The sequence below is a fragment of the Lycium barbarum genome, chromosome 3 (assembly GCF_019175385.1).
Source record: "Lycium barbarum isolate Lr01 chromosome 3, ASM1917538v2, whole genome shotgun sequence".
NCBI classification, from domain to species: Eukaryota; Viridiplantae; Streptophyta; class Magnoliopsida; order Solanales; family Solanaceae; genus Lycium; species Lycium barbarum.
Genome location: NC_083339.1, coordinates 146614236 through 146639446, shown reverse-complemented (window position 1 = coordinate 146639446; position 25211 = coordinate 146614236). Strand labels below are relative to the sequence as shown.

At 34.2% G+C, this 25211-nt stretch overlaps 5 protein-coding genes across 11 annotated transcripts; 1 reads left to right on the top strand and 4 right to left on the bottom strand.

Annotated features, from left to right (window-relative positions):
* Nucleotides 1–667: 667 nt before the first annotated feature.
* LOC132633440 (jacalin-related lectin 19) lies at nt 668–2909 on the bottom strand. 2 transcript variants are annotated; one of them, XM_060349861.1, is made up of 3 exons: nt 2753–2909; nt 1798–2022; nt 668–1202 (listed from the first exon to the last, which is right to left on the bottom strand). In XM_060349861.1, exons 1-3 carry the CDS (start codon nt 2759–2761, stop codon nt 819–821), a joined length of 618 nt encoding a protein of 205 aa, XP_060205844.1. In that variant the 5' UTR covers nt 2762–2909; the 3' UTR covers nt 668–818. The 2 variants fall into 2 exon arrangements, with proteins under 2 accessions (XP_060205844.1, XP_060205845.1); XM_060349862.1 differs by having other exon boundaries at nt 1798–2019; nt 2753–2899.
* A 521-nt stretch (nt 2910–3430) lies between these two features.
* On the bottom strand, nt 3431–6691 carry LOC132633439 (uncharacterized). Of its 2 annotated transcripts, XM_060349860.1 has the most exons (4): nt 6549–6691; nt 4226–5579; nt 3947–4120; nt 3431–3848 (listed from the first exon to the last, which is right to left on the bottom strand). In XM_060349860.1, exons 2-4 carry the CDS (start codon nt 5546–5548, stop codon nt 3612–3614), a joined length of 1734 nt encoding a protein of 577 aa, XP_060205843.1. In that variant the 5' UTR covers nt 5549–5579; nt 6549–6691; the 3' UTR covers nt 3431–3611. The 2 variants fall into 2 exon arrangements, with proteins under 2 accessions (XP_060205843.1, XP_060205842.1); XM_060349859.1 differs by lacking the exon at nt 6549–6691 and having other exon boundaries at nt 4226–5601.
* Nucleotides 6692–8866: 2175 nt separating this feature from the next.
* On the bottom strand, nt 8867–11895 carry LOC132633437 (uncharacterized). Of its 5 annotated transcripts, none has more exons than XM_060349855.1 (4): nt 11739–11895; nt 9641–11039; nt 9368–9541; nt 8867–9258 (listed from the first exon to the last, which is right to left on the bottom strand). In XM_060349855.1, exons 1-4 carry the CDS (start codon nt 11783–11785, stop codon nt 9037–9039), a joined length of 1842 nt encoding a protein of 613 aa, XP_060205838.1. In that variant the 5' UTR covers nt 11786–11895; the 3' UTR covers nt 8867–9036. The 5 variants fall into 5 exon arrangements, with proteins under 5 accessions (XP_060205838.1, XP_060205839.1, XP_060205837.1 ...); XM_060349856.1 differs by having other exon boundaries at nt 9641–11030; nt 11739–11877; XM_060349854.1 differs by having other exon boundaries at nt 9641–11081; nt 11739–11800.
* A 4744-nt stretch (nt 11896–16639) lies between these two features.
* On the top strand, nt 16640–19993 carry LOC132633436 (glycosyltransferase BC10-like). The gene is made up of 2 exons (XM_060349852.1): nt 16640–17880; nt 19166–19993. The coding sequence occupies exons 1-2, from the start codon at nt 17356–17358 to the stop codon at nt 19802–19804; spliced, it is 1164 nt and encodes a 387-aa protein (XP_060205835.1). The 5' UTR covers nt 16640–17355; the 3' UTR covers nt 19805–19993.
* Nucleotides 19994–20224: 231 nt separating this feature from the next.
* Nucleotides 20225–24818, bottom strand: LOC132633435 (IAA-amino acid hydrolase ILR1-like 4). Its single transcript, XM_060349851.1, has 5 exons — nt 24290–24818; nt 23781–23906; nt 22778–23092; nt 21458–21586; nt 20225–20803 (listed from the first exon to the last, which is right to left on the bottom strand). The coding sequence occupies exons 1-5, from the start codon at nt 24626–24628 to the stop codon at nt 20396–20398; spliced, it is 1317 nt and encodes a 438-aa protein (XP_060205834.1). The 5' UTR covers nt 24629–24818; the 3' UTR covers nt 20225–20395.
* Nucleotides 24819–25211: the final 393 nt, after the last annotated feature.

Below are 25211 nucleotides of genomic sequence, written 5' to 3'. Positions count from 1 at the left end.
AAAATAGAAAATTTCATTTTTAGACTATTCATCTTGATTTGGATTTGGTATTTCTTAAATTTAGAAATTTATCCAAATTTAATATGGACCTCCCCATATTTATATATTTACGAAATTAGATCAAAGGATAAATTTAGAATAAAGGAAATAAGCTAAGTTTGAGAATTATGATGATGAACCGATAAACTTTTCGTAAGTTTAAAAAAAAATCTTCAACTCTTTTTCAAAGTATTAACATTTTCTGATTTCCTTTAAGGTCGTCAATCGTGCTATCTTCACATTTTTGAAGTATATCCGCATATTTTTCTTTTTTGGGGTCTCCTCACCTTCATGGTGCTATTTATTTTGTTAGTGATTTGGTATCCATTATACTCTTATTTGAGATTCTCAACTGAAATTAGAAGAATTTGCATTTATTGTGGAAATGATAATCAGGGGGATTTGCATTTGCATCTACGTTAGTGGAAGGTTACTGATGTACATGGATCATTTAATATGCTCATAAATTGATTCGGATACTACCAATATGAGAAAAAAATGACATATAAAGCTAAAGCATATATATATATATATATATATATATATATATATATATATATATATATATGCATATATATGTATATATATATATATATCGTGTGTATATATGTGTGTATATATTTAAATGTATATTCAAATCATTGTACTTTATTTTCTTAGTACATATAGTTGAGTTACAAACTCTGAATGGACACAAGTCTTTAGGGAGATCTTTCCCTAGTAAACTTTCTTCTTTGCATCGCTCGGATCCTGGTTGACTGATTTGTGGTCAAGTTCCCTTATGCCTCATTTTTTGGAACACTTGGTTTGTAGAAATAGGAGTGCTTTTTTGGTTCATCTCCATATCTGTAGTTCATAGACACAGTAGATGCAAGTTTCATAAGGCTTTTTTGAGCCTTCTGTAAGACTGTAGTTGTCTTTACTTTAGCAATATAGAAGCCAATAGCATCTAAATACCAGCCACTTCTCCCTTTAAAACCTACAATCTGGCCACCTTCCATTGGCAATGAAAATGGTGTTCCTCCTTCTACACCAAATGGTCCAAATTTTCTTTTGTTGCTGCTAAAAGTGAGGGATCTTATCACAGGAGTGCCACCATACACCACTGGAGAATAATAGCCGCTAACACTCGTCAGGTATTCTTCTGGAAATTGCAGCTTAATCTGGAATTGAGATATATCAAAGGTTAATATTAAGTTTCGTAGTAATAATAAAAGTTGATTCAAAAAAAAAAAAAAAAGAGTTGCACAGACAATGTTAAAAAGGGTTATATTATCAGCTAATTTATAAGGTAATTAACAAGTAAATGTTTACTGTGAAATGTCCCACACTAGTTGAGGGAGTGAGTTGTCGTTTCCTCACGTGTCTTGGAAATACTCTCACCTAATGAACTAACTTTTGTGGTTAAGTTACCCATCGTCTATTTCCTTTAACGTGGTATCGTAGTTAAATTCATTCCAATTATTAGTTTGTCTAATGAAGAGCTCCTATGTTATATTGTCCAAGCAACAACTGATTAATCCTAAGCATAGCGTAGGGAAGGTGTTAAGCATACTGCATTAGTTGAGGGATGCATTGGTGTCTCTGTATGGTCTTGAACAATCTTGTCACATGATATATAAACTAACTTGTTAAACAAAGTTTCAAGTTAAAAACCTTATAAAAATGGTAGTAACCAACATTTTATAATAAGTAAAATTACACTAATAATGTAAAAAAATCTTTATATTATCAGATATCCAAAGATTAAAGAGTTACCTGAGCAGTTCTATTGCCTCCAACTCCTCCGCGCTTCTCTGCTTGATAAGGCTTGCCATTTTGGTCATAGACCACAGTCATGGAGTCTACACAAAGAGAATAGACAAGGGTAATTTCTCTCACTCCATTGAAACTACCATCATCCCAAGGGCTTCCACCATGACCACCCCATGTTCCAATAACGATCCTCTTCTTTAATTCGTCTCCTTGGTCCTTCTCAACCTTCTACATGCATTTTATCCGCAATTAGTTCATTAATCTTGTGGTCGAGACAAATTCAGAATCTTAATTTGAAGGCTTTCAACATTTATGTTTTTATAACAGAATTTAGTGGCGGAGTCGGACTTTTACTAAATAATTCAAAAGGATTTAACATATAAACTAACTTTTTTTTAAAAAAAAAAGTACTCCCTCTGTCTCAATACATATGAAGGTGTTTGACTGAGCACGAAGTTTAAGAAAGAAAGGAAGCCTTTTGAATTTTGTAGTTTAGAACAAGTCAAATAAATTTTTATGGCTAGAAATAAATTTATTAAGGGTAAAATAAAAAATTGAGAGTTAAATTGTTGCTAAATATAAAAAGGTGTCATTTTTTTTGGGACTGACTAAAAAGAAGAAGGGAGTACTACTTAGCTAGACAGTGTAATTTTCTTCAAAATTGTATCAATTGACACCCCTTGCTTTGGACAAGGGTGGCTACGTCACTGATGGAGTCTATTGTGTACTTTTGCTATTATGGGTCACAAAACTTGATAGTTGCTAAAATTTTAGTGGTTTTTCTCTCACACACAAATTTTAGTGGTTACTCCATACAGAAAATAATGGGTTCAGTTTAAGCGTTTTAGCTAAAGTGCATCTTCTCTCTGTCTTAGGCTGCCACAAGATTTTGGCTCTACATGGAAATAAAAATATCTTTTAAATGAAAATGAAAACGTTCAAGCTCAAGATTACTTACCGTGTCCATCCAAGAAAATGCAAAGATAGACTGGCGCAAAAAGCTGATCAAGTTGATTTCAAGAAGTAGCGCTTTTATATAGTGGCAGAAGCCATTGTTTTCTTGCCTATTTTTGTAGCAGTACGTATCTGATTCCTATTCTTACATTCTTCAGAACCTTAGCTTTACATAAGGCATTAGTGGAGACGGTGCAAATCTTACGCGTTCCCCTATTCAAATCTTATCATGGTTGAAATCTTTGGTGAGAATCAGATGCGTATGGCAAAGGCACATAAAAATGACATCGCTTACGCGTTCCCCTATTCAATAACACTATACTACTTGTGTTTATTCCAATAATCACTAATGCTCCTTTTTTTATCATCAGTAAAAGAAAGATTTCTTTACTTAAAACCAGCACTAAGAGAACGCCGAAATATGTACAGCAAAAAGTCCGAGATAGTCCCCCTCTGATCGGCAAAGGGAACTGATAAAACCTGAGAGACAGCGGCACACCACCAATATTTCGGTGTTGAAAAACTTTACTTCCCCAGCTGTATAGAGAACATGCAAAACCAACCATCAGAAAAAAGAGTTGACAAGTTATTTGGATACTCCCATGAAATGAACGCTCTTTATTTTGCCCTTGGTCAGTTTGGGACAGATAAGGGGCGGGGATCAACCAAATGCAACTTAATCTCAGTGAAGCACAATATCTTGGACCAAAACCAAATGAGCTCGTCTGATCATAAATTGTTCTAAAAGAACGAAAAGTAGTTCAAATAGATGACTTAGTAAGTACAGTAAATGCATATATGTCCTATGTATTACTCATTGATATCTGTTAGCTCTGTATCCTTGAGCACCAGTAACTCTTCTGTTATATCTCTGTATCCTTGAGCACCAGTAACTCTTCTGTTATATCAACATCTTCCGGCAGAGGCAAGGGTGACTTGCTCCATTTTAGTTCCAAGCTCATACTAGGCTTCACTGTAGATAAAGCATTTGAAAACTCAGACGTTTTAGCCTCTTCTAAATAATGTCGCCAGCATTTCTTTGAGTAGTATTTACAACAGGTAGGAGTTTTCTCTTTGTTCAATATCTTCTCCTCTATGAACTGTATTCCACAACAAATTAACAATAAGTCAGTCCTATCCACTGAGGTGATAGAAAAAGTATGACTTAAGCATCCAATTAAGATAGAGGTCATCTTACCACGAGGAGGTCACTTGTGGGAGATATCTTTAAGGTAATACTGTTTGGGTGAAAATCTCGCAAGTGACTGTTCAGAAGATTTTCCAGCATTCTTGTTGATTTAGTCAATTCTATCTTGAATGCTCCAGAATGAAGAAGATCGAGTGCTTCCGGTTCCTCATAGATATTCACATCCTATAAGTGCCACAGGAATAAATAAATAAATAATAGAACATGTGAGAAAGCCATATATAATAATCGCTGATAAATTTAATACAAGGAGTTTGATGAGTTTGAGACCTGTTTGGAGGCAAGAAACAACGTGAAACCTTTTCCAGCAAACCCTTCAATGAATTTCTTCACTTCATCAGGGTGAAACTTCTGTTTTTGGGATTTCAAGTGAAGCTTCACTTCTTGCAACCGTGAGGCATTCATGTAGGAAAAAGGCAGCTCAGCACCACCAGTATATTCAATTGAAAGTAGATTTGGTGCATCAATGTTGGCTTCCTTTAGTTTGTGGCACCTAACCAGAGAAAGTTTCTTCAGCTTGTCACTCAATATTGTAATTCTATGCAATGTTTGGCACTCCAACAGGAATAATTTTTCAAGTAACGGGAAGTAGGAGACTTGTTGTTGAAAGGACTTATCTGCCATACGTGCATGCTTCAAAGTCAGATTCTTAAGATTTCCGCACCCTGCTAAGATTATTTTGCACCTTGAAGATTTCTTCCCATGGAACCAAAACGTCTCAAGATTGGGCGTCTCAAGTTTGATCGACCTGAGGCTGGAGCGCTCATGTACCTCAAACCTATTTAGCTTAGGCAGAGATGAAACATGCAAGAATTTCAAACCAAAGCAATTGATCAGTCGCATATCCTCGATCAAAGGGCAGCCCTGGGCAAAATTATGGACTATATTCTCATTGATACGCATTGCTTTCATAGATAACTCCCGCAAGTTTTGGAGCTTTATGGCTACAGAATCACCTACTCCACATCCGTAGAGCTTCAATGAAGTTATTGTCCTGGAAGCAAAGACGACCTGAGGCAGAACGTAAAATTTGCCCGGCATTTTCACATGGATATCAAGCTCACTAATATTCTTGTCAGTAGCAACACTTATCCAGTGATTCATAAAGGGAAGCAAAAGATCAACACAATAGAAGACATGCAGCCTGAACTTTTGTATACTTGGCAACAGGTCAAGTCTGGTTGCTAAGGTGTTCTCGACAAACAGAACGAACTTGTTTATAAATGTCACCTCAGCACCTCCCAGGGTTTGCTCATACACCTTTTTGAAAACTGAGCTCTGTTTCTCCACTGGTAGAGGTTGGAGATGATCCCATTTATCTGCATCCTTCAGACATAAGAAGCGCCTCTGATCAAAATCAAAGGACGTGAAAGAATCCCAAATGAATTTCCACTTCTTAGACAACACGCTAGTTCTTGCTTTATCATTTGGCCAGCGGAGAAGACATAGGATGTGATGTATAATGTGTTCAGGCAACTCAGAGATCCTGTCCGCATCAACTGCTCTTTCGTCTGTGTTGGTGTTCTCCGTCATCTTTCCCTTTTTTCTATTTACCTTTCTTTGTGTCCTGCCTTTTCTTTTCCTTTTCTTCATTAACGTCCCGTCTTTGCAAAATCTAGAGTCCCTTCGTTTAGCAAAAAATAGTTGTAGAGCTTTAGACATCATACTGTTGTTCAAAATTCTTATTCAGATTCAAGAAAAAAACCTCCATTTTGCTAAAAACTACATAAGTAAACTCCATTTCCTCATCACTTGAGTTCAATAAGAAGACACAATATCTTTAAATTTAGCGTATAACAACGAAACTAAAACCCCAAAGAGAAATCAAAGCAATCCAAACATCAATCCGAAAAAAAAGGAAAGATATCAATCAATTTTTAACCTGTATCAGCAGGTTATTAAAACTTGCCAAAATTCTTGTTCAGATTCAAGAAAGAAACCCTCCATTTTATTAAAAACTGCAAAAGTAAACTCCATTTGTGTGATGATGAATTCAAATACATGCACTACCATCTGATCTTAATTAAAAAAAAAAAAAACACTCCATTTCCTAATCACATAAGGTCAATGAGAAGACCAAAATCTTTAGGTTTTAGGGTATAACGACAAAACTAAAACCCCAAAGAGACCCAAAATGAAATCAATAGAAGAAAAAATATCAATCAATTTGTAACCTGTATCAGCATGTTAGTAAATCAAAAAGCTTAAAAATGATTTTACTGGTATTTGTGCCAAATTCAATGTAAGCATGTAATAGAAGACCAAAATCTCTAGGTTCAAGGTATAAAGACGAAATTAATGCCCAAAGAGACCGAAAAAAGAAATCAAAGCCATCCCAAATGAATAAGCAAAAAGAAGGAAGAATATCAATCAATTTCTAACCTGTATCAGCATGTTATTAAAACAAAAAAAACTTAAATGATCTTACTAATTTATTTATTTTCCAAAATAACGTATGAATAAACGTAATTGAATGCGAAGTAACCTAAGCATAACAATCTTAATCAGCCTTAAACCCTAAATGCCAATTCGGATAATCGTAAAATTAATTTCAGACATATAAAAGAAAATCAATAAGAAATGCAAAAAATACCTCGGATTTTGGCAAGACGAACTGATGAACTGTGTTTGATCAGGTCAAGCTATTTATACAGGCTAGAAAATCCGGGTTATGTTTGATGAGAGGCCGGGTCAAGCTAACTTCTATTTGGGCTTTCAATTCTGTCGAAAAGCCCAAAGCGTCTCTGGACTGAGAAGGCGCTTTTTAGGGGAAATTACGCTTTATGTCTACTGCCAGAAAAATATTTACACCACGTAGCACAGATAGTGAGTTTGTTAGCCGGTTTAGTCCATATGTGTGTATAAACACCTTTTATGCATTATTATAACCTTCTATATAAGGTTGAGACATTATGTGTAATGATTTTGGGCTATATAGCGTAATATTTGATGTTGGACTATATGTTTTTGAAAAGTTCCCTTTTTAGGGGCTGATTTACGAAAATGTTCCTTTTCTAAGCCACCGTTTAGATTTTGTTCATATTCTTAAAAGTTCTTGCAAATATACCCCCTAGAGTTGACAAAACATTAAATTAAAGAGTAAAGGGTCAAAAACACACCTAAACTATCACCTTTTTTTGTATTTCATAACTGAACTATCCGAAGTGAGCAAAACACACTTAAACTATCACTATACAGTTAGCAAAACACACCTGGACTTATATACTATAATGTGTGTGCTACACTCTTTTTTTGTTTAAAAATAGTGCCACGTGGCACTCCACGTGGATAAATATTTCCACTGTGGCATAAGTTAATTCCACTTGGATAAATAAAAGGTTAAAAGTTAAAAGCCTAATACATTTGGGTAAAATTAGAAATTAAAACATACACTAATAAACAACAACATCATCAAAATTTTCTTCTTCTTCAATTCATCCTCAAGTTCCTTCTTATCCATTTTCAAGCCAAGAATAACAGCCTTTGCTTGGGCTGGTAATGTATCATCATACCAATCAAAGAATCCACAAGCAACACGACCACTAATCTGAAAAAATTAAATCACACCATTTAACCGGATGATTAATGGAAAAAACATATTGGTTAATGTATAATAATTTGAAAGATGGTTACCCCATAATTCGGGCATCCATAAAAACGTCTTCCCGGATGGTTATTCGTTGTTGATGTTCTTATCGTTGCGGGCTACCCACATTTACAAAAGACATTCTTCCTCATTTTGACAAGAAAATATGACCAATGAAAAGGATGAAAGGAAACAAAAAGGAGTAGAAAATCTTATTAGCCCTTACAGAAGAAGAAAATGAAGAACAAGGTTGATAATGATGAAGAAATAAATGAAATAAATATGCACAGGCGAAGAAGAAGAAATGAAGAAAAATGGTTGAGAAATGATGAAGAAGAAAGGGGAGGGCTTAGGGTTTTAAAGAATTAATTGGAATTTTAAAAAAAAAATGATTTAGCAAAATATAGCCGTTATCTATGCCAAATGGACAAAAAAAAATTGATAAAATTTTGCTTCACGCACTTTGAGGTGAGTGAGGTCAAACATTTAGTCTAGTCAGCATCCAGGTGTGTTTTGCTAACCGTATAGTGATAGTTTAGGTGTGTTTTGCTCACTTTGAATAGTTCAGGCATGAAACACAAAAAAAAGTGATAGTTTAGGAGTGCTTTTGACCCTTTACTCTAAATTAAACATTAAATTGTAATCTAACATTACAATTTACAAAATTTTATATGGCGGTCTAACGTTTCTTCATAAGATTTTTAGTTTGCTCGGAAGGAAACTTTAGACTGTGGTCTAAAAGGTTCATACGTTGCACGAAAAATAAAAAGAATGTCATTTACTAACGACCGTCAAAAAAGAGACAATCGACAAAAAAATTGTAAAAGGGTTCCTATTTGGATACCATATTTAACATGTACCTATTTTTTTTTTCATGTCTACCAAATTCGAAACAACTTCAAACATGCAGTGATGAGGTGGCTAAAGTTAAGCCTGTCAAGCCTAATTAACTTTAGATAAGAATGTCTAAAGTTTCATGTGGCTAAAATTCATACAAAAATGATTGAACTTTAGTCTCATGTGCCTAGATTTCAATCATATAAAACTTCAGATATTGGGTGTGTCGAACCTAACTTGAGACACGGCATTTTTTAAGTTATTTCAAAGAGGATACACTTGTAAATTATATATATATATGATTTTGCTATCTCACAACATGAAGGTTGTAGGATGGCATTGTACCCATTTTTTATTTTCCTTAAATGCCCTTAAAAGTGCTTTGCAACATATTAATGGGGTGGACTTTTTGATTATGAAAATTTCAAATACAACTAATTTGGAAAACGCCGAAACCCCTATTTGCACTTTTTTTCACTTTCAACACATTCAAAGAACCAAATATCAGCTAGCTCTATATCAAGCACCATAACTCATCCATTTTCACAACAACTAATAGGGCCAACAGTTTAGAACTACTGTTTTCCTTTTTGCAACTACATACTTTCCTGGAATAAGAAAGCCTGAAGGTGACTTAACTACTTTTTGTCGATTTATTCTACTCTGCCAGGAGACTGAGTGCTCCATGGATAATGAGAGCTTCCTGCAGTAGCGAGCTCACCGATCTCCATTTTAGTTCAAACCTTGTAGTTGGATTCACCCTAGATACTGAAAACTCAAACATATTAACCTCTTTTAAATAATGTCGCCAGCATTTCTTTGAGTAATATTTACAGCAGCTAGGAGTCCTCTCTTTGTTCATCATCTCCTCCTTCAAGAACTGTATTCAACAGAAAATAACAATGAGTTTCTAACCAATGTAGCGATAGAAAGCATTGAACTACCAGGAAGTATAACTTAAGGATCTAGTTAAGATAGAGGTCTCTTACCGTGAGGAGTTCACTACTGGGAGATGTCTCTAACGTAAGAGTTTTTGGGTGAAAATCTCGCAAGTGACTATTGAGAAGATTTCCCAATATCTTTGTTGATTTAGTCAATTCTATCTTATACACTTTAGAGGGAAGTTGAAGGATTCCTCTCAAATCCTCATAGATAAACACATCCTATAAGTGGCACAGGAACGAATAATAATTAAATTGACACATGAGAAAGCCATAGACAATCATCACTGATAACTTTAAAGAGTATAACAAATATGAGACCTGTTTGGAGGCAAGAAACAAGTTGAAACCTTTGGCATCAAATCCTTCAATGAATTTCTGCACTTCATTAGAGTGAAACTTTTGTTTTTGGGATTTTAAGTGAAGCTTCACTTCTTGCAACCGAGAAGCATTAATGGAAGAAAAACGCAGCTCAGCTCCAGTATACTCAAATGAAAGTAGATTTGGTGCATCAATGTTGGCTTCCTTTAGCTTGTGGCACCTTATCACCGACAGCTTTTTCAGCTTGTCACTCAATATCGTAATCCCATGCAATGCATGACACTCCAACAGGTACAATTCTTCAAGCAACGGAAAGTAGGAGATATATTCCTGAAATGACTTATCTGCCATATGTGCATGCCTCAACATCAAATTCTTAAGATTTCCACACCCTGCTAAGAGTATTTTGCACCTTGAAGACTTCTTTCCGTGGAACCAAAATGTCTCAAGATTTGGTGCCTCAAGTTTGATCCACCTGAGGTTGGAGCCCTCATGTACCTCCAACCTATTTAAATTAGGCAGAGATGAAACATGCAAGAATTTCAAACCATAGCAATTGATCAGTCGCATATCTTCGATAAAAGGGCAGCCTTGGACAAAACGATGGACTACCTTCTCATTTATTCGCATCGTTTTCATGGATAGCTCCCGCAGGTTTTGGAGCTTTATGTCATCATCATCCATTACGTCACCAACAAAATCATCCTTTACGTCATCGTCATCACTATAATCGACTCCACATCCGTTAAGCTTCAACGAGGTTATTGACTTTGAAGCAAAGAGGGCATAAGGCAGTACGTAAGGTCTGTCTTTGCAATCCAAATCCACATGGAGTTCAAGCTCTTTAACATTCTTCTCAATGGCAACACCAATCCAATCATCCATTAAACTCCTCAACATCATAGTTAAATGAGTGACACGCAGCCTAAACTTTTGTATACTTGGCAAAGGTTCAACTCTGGTTACCAGGGCGTTTGCAACAAACAGAATGAACTTTTCTATCACTGGCATATCTCCGGTAAATTCCTCAAGCGCAAATTTTAACATGTAGCTCTGTTTCTCCGCTGGTGGAGGTTGAAGATGATTCCAATTCTTTTCATCCTCTTCATGTCTAAACCAATTCTGATCAAAATCAAAGGATGTGAAAGATTCCCAAATGCCTTTCCACTTCTTAGACAAAACACTAGTTCTAGCAATATCCTTTGACCTGTGTAGAAGATGAAGGATATGATGTAAAATGTGTTCAGGCAACTCAGAGATCCTGTCCGCATCAACTGCTCTTTCATCTGTGTTGGTGTTCTCCGTCATCTTTCCCTTCTTTTTATTTACCTTTCGCTGTGTCCTGCCTTTTAGTTTCCTTTTCTTCATTAATGTCCCGTCTTTGCAAAACCTAGAGACCCTTCGTTTAGCAAACAATAAGTGTAGAGCTTTAGACATCATACTGTTGCCAAAAAATCTTGTTCAGATTCAAAAAGGAAACCTCCATTTCATAACAAAACTACATAAGTAAATTACATTTCCTCATCACATGAGGACAATGAGAATACCAAAATCTTCAGTTTTAGGGTATAACGACAAAACTAATACCCAAAGAGAAATCAAAGCAATCCAAAATCATTACGAAAAATATCAATCGATTTTTTAGCTGTATCAGCAGGTTATTAGAACAAAATCTTACTAATTTTTTTTATGCGCAAGCATAATTGAATGTGAAGTAACCTAAGCGTATCCATCTTAATCAGCCTGAAAGCCTATATTCCATTTCGGGTAATTGAATGCAAAGTAACCTAAGCATACCCATCTTAGTTTTAATTATAGCGACGAAAAAACTAATAACCCAAAGAGAAATCAAAGCAGTCTTAAATCAATCGGAAAAAATATCAATCAATTTTTAACCTGTATCAGCATATTATTTAAGACAAAAGGCTTAAATGATGTTTGTGCCAAAATTAACGTATGCATAAACGTAATAGAATGTGAATTAACCTAACCATAACCATCTCTCAATCAGACTGAAATCCTAAATGCCAATTTGGGTAACAACTTCATCGTACCATTTAGTAGAAATAATCTCAGAGATATGAAAATGCGAAATTACCTTTCGGAATTTGGGAAGATGAACTGACCAAGTGTGTTGATTAACATTTTTACGGTCAAGTTATTTATATACGGGCCGGGTTGTTTACCCAGGATTCTACTTGGGCTTTGGATTCTGTCGGAAAGCCCAGAACGTCTTTGGACTGAGAAGGCAGTTGGGTCATTTGCAATTTTTGCTCCTAGTTTGTGCTGGTCTCTAATTTTTGTCCCCAAGACAAATATCGTTAGAGCGAGGCATAAGTTTACACTTTAGTATAATCATATCTCATAAATTATGTCCCGCGACTTCAAAATATTTATGTATCGGTTGGCATAAATTAGATTTTGAAGGGCAAAAAATAAAGATCAGCCCATTTGAAGGGAAAACCATGCAATTTCTTCAAGGCAGTTCTTAGGGTGCAAATGTCTCTTTTTAAGCCACCATTTAGATTTTGTCACTATTCTTAAAATTTGTGAAAATATAGCCATAGAATTGACAAATTATTAGACTATCCTCTAGCATTATAAAATTTTAGAATGTGGTCGGACGTTTTCTCATAAGATTTTTAGTTTATTTAAAAGGAATCATTAGATTGTAGTCTCAAAAGGTCCATATGTTGCAAGAGGGATAAAAAGAATGTTCGTTTGCTAAAAAGTTATCCTAAAAAGAGGCCAATTGTCGAAAAATTCGTAAATTTTTTATGGGGTACCCTATTTGGACATCACTATCTGACATGCACTCATTAAAATAAAAAAAAAGTTGCACGTCTACAATCTTCAACACAACTTCACATATGCATGTCAAGCCTAACTTTAGACAGAAATGTAATTTTTTTACAGGGTACCCTATTTGGACATCACTATCTAGCATGCACTCATTAAAGCAAAAAAGTTGTACGCCTACAATCTTCAAAGCAACTTCATATGAAGCTTCATACTTTTTGTCTGTCAAGCCTAACTTCAGACACCAATATCTGAAATTGTTTTGAAGTAGATAGACTTATAAATTTTTACGTATTGCGAGTAGTGGTCCTGAAATCGGAATTCGTGTACTTCGGCCGGAAAAACTGGTTTTTAGGCCTAGAACATCAATTTTACCTATTAGTCAGGCAAAAAGTTTCATAGTGGATATTTATACTTAATTACATTAATTTATTATAGTTAAGTAGTAGTTAAGTTAGTTATTCTACATAAGAATGAAGTGATTTTATATATTATTCATGATTTGCGATAAAGGTGCTGAAAAACACATATCATAGAACCCGTGCACCTATTGTTCTAAATTTATAGTCAGCCTAATTCAAACTCAACCAACTCTATTCTTTTCAAACTATGAAAATGGTACAAACATATTATTGCAGCTCTTGTAATGGATGACAGTGAGGTTTCAATGAGTAATATCTTTAATTAAAGAGGGATAAATGAGTTTATGTTGCCGTTAGTCTGAAAATACTTCCCATGAATGTAAAACGGAGGTAGAGAATTTCTATTTCTAGTCTGTAGTCGACATTCTAATTCTAACTATTTAGAAGAGCCGGTTGGGCTCCTTTTTGGTCGTCCAACCGGCTCCCCTTTCGTCGTCATTTCCAAGTTAAAAAAATAAAAATAAATTATGGGCTCTATATATATATTAAAAAACAACAACTAATATTTATAAAAAAATAAAAAATTGGGCTCTATATTAAACACCAACCAGTATTAAAAAAAAAAAAGTGGAACCCACCACATCCAAAGTCACGGGAAAAAAAAGTGGACCATATATTAACAAAATCAAGCAATATTAAAAAAAAAAAGTTAATCCCATATTAAAAAAACAAACAATGTTAAAAAAAAAAGTGCTTAGAAAATCAAACAATTAAATCAATAATGATGGAATCATTGCCACATGCGTATCAACCCATTAGTGAGAGCAAATGAAATTATTGTACAGCAACATACTTAAAATACCTATATATTAAAATAAGATAGAATTTAATTACTTTTTTATTTTTTCCTTACTCTAATTAATGTGAAAAGAAATTAATGTCATAAAAGAAAAAATACTATTAAATGGAGATCAAATAATTAATAAGGTAAATTAGTGAAATTATAATTCTAATTGACGTTTCCTTAAAAAATCGTGTAAAAAACAACATCACAAGTAAAATGAGTTAAACAAAAAATATTTATTAAAAATTAAAAAATAGAAGTTCTTCATGGACTCATATTAAACACCAACCAGTATTAAAAAAAAAAAAAAAAAAGTAGAACCCACCACATCCAAACTCACGGGGAAAAAAAAGTGAAAAAAAGTGCTTAGAAAATCAAACAATTAAATCAATAATGATGGATTCATTGTCACATGCGTATCAACCTAATAGTGGGAGCAAATGAAATTATTGTACAGCAACATACTTAAAATACTTATATATTAAAATAACATAGAATTTAGTTACTTTTTCATTTTTCCCTTACACTAATAAATGTGAAAAGAGATTAATGTCATAAAATAAAAAATAATATTAAATGGATATCAAATAATTAATAACGTAAATTAATGAAATTATAATTCTAATTAACGTTTCCTTAAAAAACCGTGTAAAAAAATAACATGACAAGTAAAATGAGTTAAACAAAAAATATTTACTAAAAATTAAAAAATAGAAGTTCTTCATTTAAATAGAAAATCAAATTTCTACTTTGTTTCATTTTAAACATGTAAAATTAATATAATAATTTGAATTAGAATTATCCAAATCAAAATTTGATAAAAAAAATTATATGTATTACTTTACTATTACTACTATATAGAAGAGCCGGTTTATAGAGGCAAGATCGTCGTCCGTGTTCGATTCTACATTTTTATTTAAGGGCAAAAAAATCCTTTGTGGTCCCACCCACTTTTTTATTTAAGGGTAAAAAAATGACGTTTTATATTTTATATTACCAACTCTTCTAAAAGATAGATAGAAATACTTTATTATATTTCTATTTTTCAACTATATAGAAGTATCGGTTTACCCATGCTTCGTCGTCAGTCACTCTTTAAAAAAAAAAAAAAAGGTGGACCCCACCCTCTCCAAACTCATGAAAAAAAAAAGTGGATCCCATATTAAAAAAAGAAAAAGAAAAGGGAAACGTCAAAAAAAAAAAAAAAAACGTGCACCCCATATATTAAAAAATCAAACAATATTCATGTAATTCCCAAAGTATGCCCATCAAGTCAATAATAGTAGATTCATTGGCACATGCATATTAACTCATTAGTGGGAGCAAATGAAATTATTGCAAGCAAAAAACATAGACCCCATATTATTACTTTTCTTCAAAATATTTAATTGCTGTATTTGCTATTCCGCCATGTCATTTATTTGTTATGTTTACTAAAATAAATATACTTAAAATTTATATATTTAAAAAATAAGATACAATTTAATTACTTTTTTATTTTTATTCTTACTCTAATAAATGTGAAAACAGATTAATATCAAATGAAGATCAAATAATGAATAAAGTAAATTAGTCAAACTATAATTCTAATTCACGTTTCCTTAAAAAATCATGCAAAAGACAACATGACAAGTAAAATGACATAAACCGAGAATATTTACCAAAAATTAAAAAATAGCATTTCTTCGTTTAAATAGAAAATCAATTTCTACTTTGTTTCGTTTTAAACATGTAAAATTAATTTAATAATTTAAATTAGAATTATCCAAATCAAAATTTGATAAAAAATAATAAGTATTTTACACCTTTAAATTAATCGAATTAAAATTGAAAGTATCAACTGATGCTTAAATATTGCTATTATTTTATCTCAAAGAGAGGAAAATAGTTTTATTTTAAACGATTCTTCTCTTTTAAAAAGTATTAATAAATTTTCGTAGCAAACATGAATATAATAAAGTTTTAGATATGGAGCACAAACTACAATGTTATATTAATCGTATTTTGAACGCTGTGTGTGTATATATATATATATATTATCACTATCTAAACACAACCACATATACATAGATACACTATAATCTGAAGTGTTGGGCCCGTGCGCAGCACGGGATAGGCCATCTAGTGATTAATAGAATTATAAACTTCTCCACCGACTTTTCTGTGGTCGACGATTATTGCACTATCTATTATGTTACTCAAGTTAGGTAAATTAGGTGCTTTTTGAATCCACACATGATCTTTAAAGAAATGGAAGATAAAGAAAATAATATAGTATGTGAAAACGTCCTGCTGGTAGTAGGCCCTAAGCTTGAATTTGTATTGGTGGTTTAATTTGCACTAGAAAGTTAGGCCGTGAAATATTTTTTTGAAAACTATGAGAAAGAGTTCTGTTGTTGGTTGAGCTAAATCAGCCGAAAAACACTAATAAGGTGTAATATTGTTCGATTAGAGTTAAATTCGTACCATTTTCTCAAAAAGTTGCATATCATTAAGAGTGGATTTGTATATGCAACTTTCTAATTATTTTTTTTTAGCTATTAACGTGAAACTTTGTTCGCATTTTCAATATTCTTCCCCTCACACTAAATTCACCTTACTTATTACATAAAACGGGTCAATTTTTCAGATTCAATGTATGTCATTCACATGCTCTCAAACATTTGATTCATTTTCGCACGTAAATACTTTTAATATTTAATCAGACACATAAATAAGCCAAACCGAACTTATGAATTTTGCTCTCAAACATCCTTAGATAAAGTACAAAAATAGAAAGAGTAGCATTTTAAAATAAAAAATGATTGAAAAGTTCAATCCTCGACCCTCGGATCTCAAAGAAATTAAAAACACAAAAACAAAAAAAGAAAGGACACAAAGTGACGTGAGAATACCTGTACTATTTTATTTCATACTAGTATGTTTTATTGTAGAAGGAACGTGGTAGCCAAATAAATGCCCATTACATTTGGAATTTTCAATGTAAATAAAAGCACAAGACAAATCTAATTACGCAAACATCTAGGTTTTTCCAACAACAATCAACAACATACACCAATACCCTTTGCTTTCCCATTCTCCCTCTCACACATAAAAAAAAGCTTCTTTCGGCTTCCCAACCAAGACAACTTCGATTGCTGCAAAAAAAAATAAAAAAAAATGAAATTTCTCTTTACTTCCACGTTTGGCAAAGATGTCATCAACAAACTAAAGCTTAACACCAACAGATTTGGTGTGATAACAAGATTATGTTTTTATTCTTCACACCCCAAGCATCTTTTTGGTCTCTAGATTCTTCATAAAGATTTGTACCTTCAACTTCAATCACACCCATACACTCTCATTTATTAAGCTCAATAAAAAGATTAGCTCAATTTTTTCACTTTCTTGCTCCACCCCATGATATCTGTTTCACCATTTTTAGCCTAGTAGTTATTCAGTAGCCAAATCTTGGGATTTGAATTTTTGCTTTTTTTGATCTGCGGACATATCCACTTGCTTTGAGTGGCATTTTCTCGATCTGGGGTTGAAATTATCTTGCCTATACTGTTTAGTTGAATCAACTATTGCTGAGATTCATAAAAATCCTTGCTTTATAAAGTAAAATGTTGTGAACCACACACCATTTTGTGAAGATAAGTATATGTACAGGAAAACCTGATTTTCCTTGAATTGATTTTTGTAGTGGAAAGTATTTGGTAGATATAGAAATGAAGTCAAGAGTAGGGAGTCAAGGGTCATTAGAGGAAGGTAAAGAACCTGTTACTAAGGTGGTAACAAATCAGTATAAGCCTTTACCATTAAGATTACTTCAGTTTCTATTGCTATTTTTGGGTCTTGGTATTGTAATTTCATTTGTTAGTATGTATATGGTTCGATATTCAGTAGTACAGAATGTAATCCCTATGGTACAATCAAGATTTCAGCCCTGTATTCAACAACTTAGTTTAGAGAGTTGGATTAAGCCTCCATCGAATCTGTTGCATTCGATGAATGATACTCAGTTGTTTTGGAGAGCTACGATTGTTCCTCAAATTAAAGAATACCCTTTTAATAGAACGCGAAAGATCGCGTTCATGTTCTTGACTAGAGGACCTTTGCCTTTGGCACCTTTGTGGGAGAGATTTTTCAAGGGGAATGAGAAGCTTTATTCGATATATGTTCATTCATTGCCATCATACAATCCTGATTTCCCACCTTCATCAGTATTTCATGGCAGGCAAATTCCTAGTCAGGTAAATTGAGCATATTCTTTTTCCTTTCTAATTGTACATAATGCTTTAGTTTGTTCTTGCCATTATGTCTAAAAAAATTAACTTTGCAATAGTAGCCAACCAAGTCCTACCCTTAACTAATCTGTGTGTTACCATGTTGGGATTCTAATATGGGGAACTGTCAAAAAGATTTCCTTTTGAATGTATGATTCTGTAAACATATTTCTGTGTTTTATGCCTTTAAGGACTTGGTTATTGAAGCAGATCTCACACAGATTTTAGCTAATTGAAAGCTTATCTCAGTCTGTCATTGTCCTGTGTGTATTATTTTCTCATGTAGCCTCTTTTAAGATCTCTGGATTCATGCTCTTCGAACTGTTTAAGATTTAACCAAACAGTTCAGCAGTAGTGAATGATACATTTTGTTAAGAAGACACCAGACATATCTGGACTTAATTATAGAGATACGAAGTTGGTGATTTTTTCTTCCTTCTTCAATGTTTATGGTTATGGGCTTCACCCTAAGTTGTGCAAAGTTAGGGCATAGGGAAAATAAGTTCTTTGTTGTAGCTTATCATGATCCAACCCAGGTATGTTCAGGTGATATGTTACTGCTCATGGTGTTGTACTTGAGGCAATGTCAAGATCATCGAAAGTTGCTTGCGTTTGCAGTAAAGCTTCAATAAGGTTGAATTGATGAAAGTGGGATAGGAGAGTTCATCTGTTTGGTTTTCTAGTTATTTGAGTTGGCCACAGTTGTTTTCATCTAGATGGTCTCTGAATGTTTGTGACAGCTAATCTCCAATGTAAACCTTATAAACCCTTCATCTCAATAAGAACACTTGAGTTTTTTGCCGGACTAGTGAATGCTGTATATGTTAACCAGGGACACCAATAGTCATTCTCCGTTTTAGGAAGTTTGTGCCATGACATCTGCTTAATGTATACCAGGAACTACTGAACCACATACTTTAAAACAAATGTCCTGTTCTAGTCCGTAGGGGGAAGAGAAGCTCATTTCTGTAAGGAATATTTTCTTTGATGAAATTGTTTAGGAATATTTTCATACATATATCCATGACGGGTGATGCATAGTTGTTAGATTCGAAGGTTTACATGAGCTATTTTTGGTGACTGAAGGATGAAGCTCATTGGTCGAATCCTTTTCGCAAATGTGTCCATGAAAAGATGTTTGCATACCTCTTGGTTTTTCATTTAGCTGCAATTAAGCAGTCCGTGACGCCTAAATTTGGTACTAGTACATGAGTAGATCAATGTCATCATTCTGTTGCCTCTTTTTGTGTAGGTGGCGGAGTGGGGAAGAATGAGCATGTGTGATGCTGAAAGACGGCTTCTTGCTAATGCACTGCTTGATATCTCCAACGAATTTTTTGTCCTCTTATCCGAGGCATGCATTCCTCTGCAGAACTTCAAAGTTGTCTATCACTACATATCAAAATCCAGGTACAGTTTTATGGGTGCAGTAGATGAACCTGGACCTTATGGAAGAGGGCGTTACAATCCGAATATGTCACCTGAGGTTAACATCACTGATTGGCGTAAAGGATCTCAGTGGTTTGAAGTTAACAGGAAACTGGCTGTTGACATTGTTAAAGACGAGAAGTACCATCCTAAGTTTGAGAAGTTCTGTAGACCAGCGTGTTATGTGGACGAGCACTATTTTCCAACTATGCTGACAATAGAATCTCCTCGCCTCTTAGCAAACCGGACTCTCACTTGGGTGGACTGGTCCAGAGGTGGTGCTCATCCTGCTACATTTGGGAAGGCTGATATTAATGATTATTTTTTCAAGAGAATTTCTGACATGCCGACTTGTATATACAATAACCAGCCAACTTCACTTTGTTTCCTTTTTGCCAGAAAATTTGCTCCTAGTGCTTTGGGTCCTTTATTAGAACATTCTACTAAGTTTTTGGGCTTCTAATATTTTAGCAAGAATAGGAAATTGGTAGCTATTAGATCCCGTGATCAAGCAAGTGTCATGCTTGCTATTAGATGCCAAAGTATGCTCTTTCCTATGATGATATTGTATTGTTACCTTTAATTGTTAGACTTTAAGTAACATGATTAGTGAGGGTTCATATAGCTGCTGATCTTAACTTCTTGTTGATTTGAGTATGAATTCTTCATATTTCTAACATCCATGAGCAAAAGAATGTAAAATTTCAGAAGAAAATAAAAATAAAAATTATTCACAAAATCTACATCGGAAAGCATGGATTGCTATTTGGATATTCTAAGGTGTCTGAAATTGGAACTCCAGAAGAGAGCAACGGAATGTTGTCGTGAGATCCTACTTAATTCCAATATTTGAATATGTTTGAATAAGTTCAGGAAAACGAAATTGCTAGAAAATGTACAACATTGTTATTGCTGTTGAAGTAAATGTTGCATAAACATTGACCTTTCTAAGTACATGACTTGTTCCAGATATACAGCTTAAGCCTAATTGGCCGGTTCCAGCATTACATAAAAATGAACAGGGATCTATTTAGGTCTACAAAAGAGCAGCACCTTACAATTCATCGTGATCATTTATACTTGACGAAGGAACTTGTGGTTGTGCTTCGAGAAGATATCTAATAGCCAAAGATGCTTGAAGTGCAGCACCAAAAGGAAGTGCTTTTTCGTTGATTTTAAAATAAGGTGAATGAACTGATGCAAGGTTTTCATTTGTTTCGTCCTGCATTCCAAGTAGATAGAAGTAACCAGGGATAACCTCTTGGTAAAAAGCAAAATCCTCCGATCCCATTAATGGTTCCATGTCTTTTACATGATCGTTACCAAGCATATCACCTGCAACTCTCTGGAAGTGTTTGTGCAAGTTTTTATCATTCACGGTTGGAGGGAAGAAGGGTTTATCGTTTGTAAGAAAATCCACAGTTGCATTGCACCTCTGTACAGCAGCTTGCCCAACAATAACCTACACGAGAGGAGAATTAGTGTCTCTACTATGGAGAAAACATGGATAAAAATAACGAAAATCCAGGAAACAGAGTCAACTTGCAGCATATTTTGCCTAGACACACAAAGCATAAGGTTGGCCTTGCAGTAGGTTGAGTTTGCAATTTCATTATGCAGCATATGAAATGATATAACTAAACCCTGATCAAAATAAAGTGAATTGCAAACAAAATAAAGGGATACTTACACTTTTGGTCCCTCGGTTATGGATAAATTCTAGATTTTTGTCCTCATAAAATTTGGTTAAGCACATTTAACCTACAATTAGCTAAAAGGTGTTTGGTTGCAGGAAACATGTAATATTTATATTATTTTTAGAACTAAATATCATAAAATCTGGAGTAATAGTATACAAATTTAGGATATCACATTCATAATTGAAAGATTTAGCACTTGAGATTTCATTAAATTCGTGAAGATTCATAGATAGAGGAATCAAAAGCGCACATATCAATTAATTGACAGGGAAATATGCTTAACCAACAATCACAAGGACCAAAATCAGAATTTGCAATATTTGAGGGACAAAAAGTGTTAATTTCTTTAAAATGAAACATCCAAGACATTTTAGGCAACAGCTTGATATACTGACTAATTTAAGAATTGATCCTACCTCCTGAATTCGCTGCCTAAGCTGCTGAAAGCTCTCCTTTGAAAAAGCCCGAAAAGTGCCACCGATGGTAACAGAGTCTGGAATAACGTTAAATGCACCACCTCCTTGGAATTTAGCAACTGTGACTACCTGCACATCATACTTTATGTCAAATAAAACTACATGACTAAGTAAATTCACCATGTCAGTTTTTCAGCAGCAGAATGGGGGTTTGTCTACCAGTCAGGCTCTAGTCAAAAATTATAAACCCAGTAAGCATGCTAGTCATTGCACAATCTCAATGAGAGAGTTCAAATGTTTTTAAATAATCCTTCCCTAGCATCATCTCATCAGATACATTTTTATGGTTTCAGAACATAAATCAGAACAGGGAGAGGAAAGTTTCAGTTACTACAGATAATTTCAAAAGTTGAGTTTTGTTAAGGAAAGGAGATTTTGACCCCCGAAGTTGAGTTTTGTTAAGGAAAGGAGATTTTGACCCCCAAATTTCAAACATTCTTAAACTAGTTATTCAATATTTGAATATATTCCATTTTCATCAAAAGGATAATAACTTTTTTTTGGATCCGGCTGCAGGCAGCAACGCCCCTCCTGATATTTCCACTTTCCATCCAAAAGAACACGGATATGACTCTTCAGTTTCAAAAAATGAATCCGAAGTCCGAACACGGAGAAGAAACTTCATCTACTTCAGATATTTAACTTGAGCTTTGTTAAGGAAAGCAGAGACTTTGACACCCTAATCTCAAACAATATTAAACTGATTCCTCTATCGTTGAGTATTAAACTAGTTCGGCCCAAGCACTAAAGATGTATTTAGGAAATTCCATTATACCATTTAAGCACTTTTATAAAGTTCTCCACTTTATTAAGGACGTCACCAGAATAGAAGATGCATATGGGATTCAAAGCAAGGGAGCCAAGGAGAGGGTTGTACTACGTGATTGAGTAACTTCTGGTGTGTTGCTTCCAAATTAGATAATTGAACTCTCATTTAGGCTCAGAACAGGAAATTTTGAGGTTAATTTCACTTTTGCTTGACTAAGAAGTAACCTGACACAGGGAAATTTACGTTGTCCAAGAAATTTGGTATGGGTGAATATTTAGTTTCGGCAAACAACGAGGTCATATTACCTCTATTGAAGACCATAGAATCATTCTAAATGTTTAAGATTAATATCATGTTTTCCAGGTATAAAGCAAGGATAAAAGTCACTTCTCTTGTTCACTCAAGTGCATAGTGATTTGAATCTTATTTGCAGTTCATAGTTTATTCAAACAATTCCCGATCAAGCAATGAAATCATGACAAGTAATATACCTGAGAATCCAGAGGATCCGCCTCTCGGGAAACAAGATGCTGTAAGCTGACAATTACATTCGATGCTGCCAGAATTGGGTCTATCGAATGTTGTGGAATAGCGGCATGACCCCCTTTTCCACTAATTACAGCCTCGAAAAAACCACTTCCAGCCAAAAAGGGTCCAGACCTTGAAGAAACTTTACCCAAAGGAAAGTTGGGATTGACATGCAGACCAAATATTGCTTCTACATTTTCTAGTGCTCCAGCATCTATCATTTTCTTGGCCCCACCACCTCCCTCCTCTGCTGGTTGAAAAACAAGAGCAACTGTTCCCTGTCAAAAATATTAAGTCCGAGGAAATATCAGCTGCCAGAAGAATATTTATGACAACAAAAAATTGATGTTGTGTACATGCTGAGGACTGGGCTATGGATTCAATAAGAAAGCAGTGTTATAAAAGGCAAAAAGTGCAAAGCTCTAAGGTTTGTTGGAGCTTTAAGCGCAAATAAAGTGTGGGCTTTAATAAAGAAAGGCTCAAATGGAGAAAAAATACAAAGATGTACATGTCATCCAAGACTAATAATTATAAGCATGAATAACAAATATATGAACAAAGAAATTGAAAAATAATTACGATAAAATAAAATATCAATCATTTAGTGTCGCCTCTTCAGAAAAAAAAAAATATCACTCATTGGCAAGAAAAAGAATGCCTTAGAGCCTTGATGACAACATTGAAGCGCCCGTTAAGCGGGCGAAGCACACAACATGTTTTCTGTCCACTTCAAGGCTTAAGTGCGCTTTAAGAGGGCCTTTGATAACACCTTAAGAAAGACTGGATATGGTATTTTCTAAAAGTGTAAGCAGGCTTAAGAGCATTGGCCATAAAACACATCCAACAAACCAGCATGCCATGCCAAACAATTAAAGTTCAATCATGCAATGGATAAAATGCAAAAATGAGAAACGGGCAAAAGTCAAATCTTGAGCAGGTGTGGTAGTCCTAATACAAGAATCAAACCTTCAAAATGTCCCGATGTTCTTGAAGAATCTTTGCAGCACCAAGAAGCATTGCAACATGAGCATCATGGCCACATGCGTGCATTTTTCCAGGATTCCTACTTTTGTGCTCCCAGTCCACCATTTCCTGTTAAAATTAAGGGATTACATTTTTGGACCGCTCTAAAACATAATAGCCGGTAAATGTATGTGTTTTGTATATTAAATCTAAATATACACAAACATACACATAATATACATATATATGTTTTTGTATATTTTGGCTAGCACCCGTAATTAATTTTGGCCTACGGGACAAAAATGAAAAAAGCCTCAAATTAAGGTGTAAAACTAATTGCTTTAGCTAAAATAAAAGACAGTACACAAGAATCTCTCCTTGCTCAAATTCACACTCAACTTGCTATTGGCTATTTGGTGATCTCTAATCACTACATCAGTATATAAAAAAAAACGAACTTTTACATCAAATCAAGAGGATACTCAGAGTTAATAATCACTTTAATTTCGAACCTGCATAGGGAGAGCATCCATATCAGCTCTGATGGCAACAAAAGGGGGTTTTCCTGAACCAATAAAACCAACAATACCAGTAGTGGCAAAAGGGTAATTATACTCAATACCCAAATTATCCAATTCTTGTCTAATAAGCTTACTAGTCTCTAATTCTTCATAACCCAACTCAGGATTCTCATGTATCCTTCTCCTAACCCCAACAATCCAATCAAAAACCTCAGGTTTCTTAGCAAAATCAAGAAAATTACTAGGGATTTCTGATAATTCTGAGCAAATGGGTATGGCAGAAAAAGAAACAAAAATCAAAATCAAGAAAACCCATCTGGAATAATCCATATGAGCAAAAAACAAGAAAAGAAACCTACTGAAAGATGTATATTTCAACTGTGGTTTTTGTATTTTAGATCAGGTGAGTTTGAGGGTCAAAATGGGAGTCACATTCATAAGTTAAAATATTAGTGTGCTATTTAATACTACGGCACAACAAGAGATGAGCACTGAAAGATGCTTTCAATCAATCAATCAATCACACACAGATGAGTTTTCAGGCTACGGCCGACCCTCGCGTGCTTAATTGAATTTCCTCACGTGTTATTTGCCAGCCGCTCTTTTTTTATTTTTTTTCTGTAGTTAGTCAAAAAAAAATCTAAAATATTTTTCTTGAAAAAAGTAAATTTCTTAAAAATGAATATAATAAATTTTCTACTGAAATTAAAATATAAAGTTTCACAAGTAGTTATTTCATTTTCTCCCCGCCCTCCAATACACCTACCCCATCCCGAACTCCAATAGCCCTCCATCCCCACAAGCTTCACACCTTCTACGTTCCCCCCTTTACTATATTGTTGAAACTCTTTCATATCCATCTTGATGAGACTATTTATCATTTGGTCTGCATCGCCAGCTTCCATATCTAAAT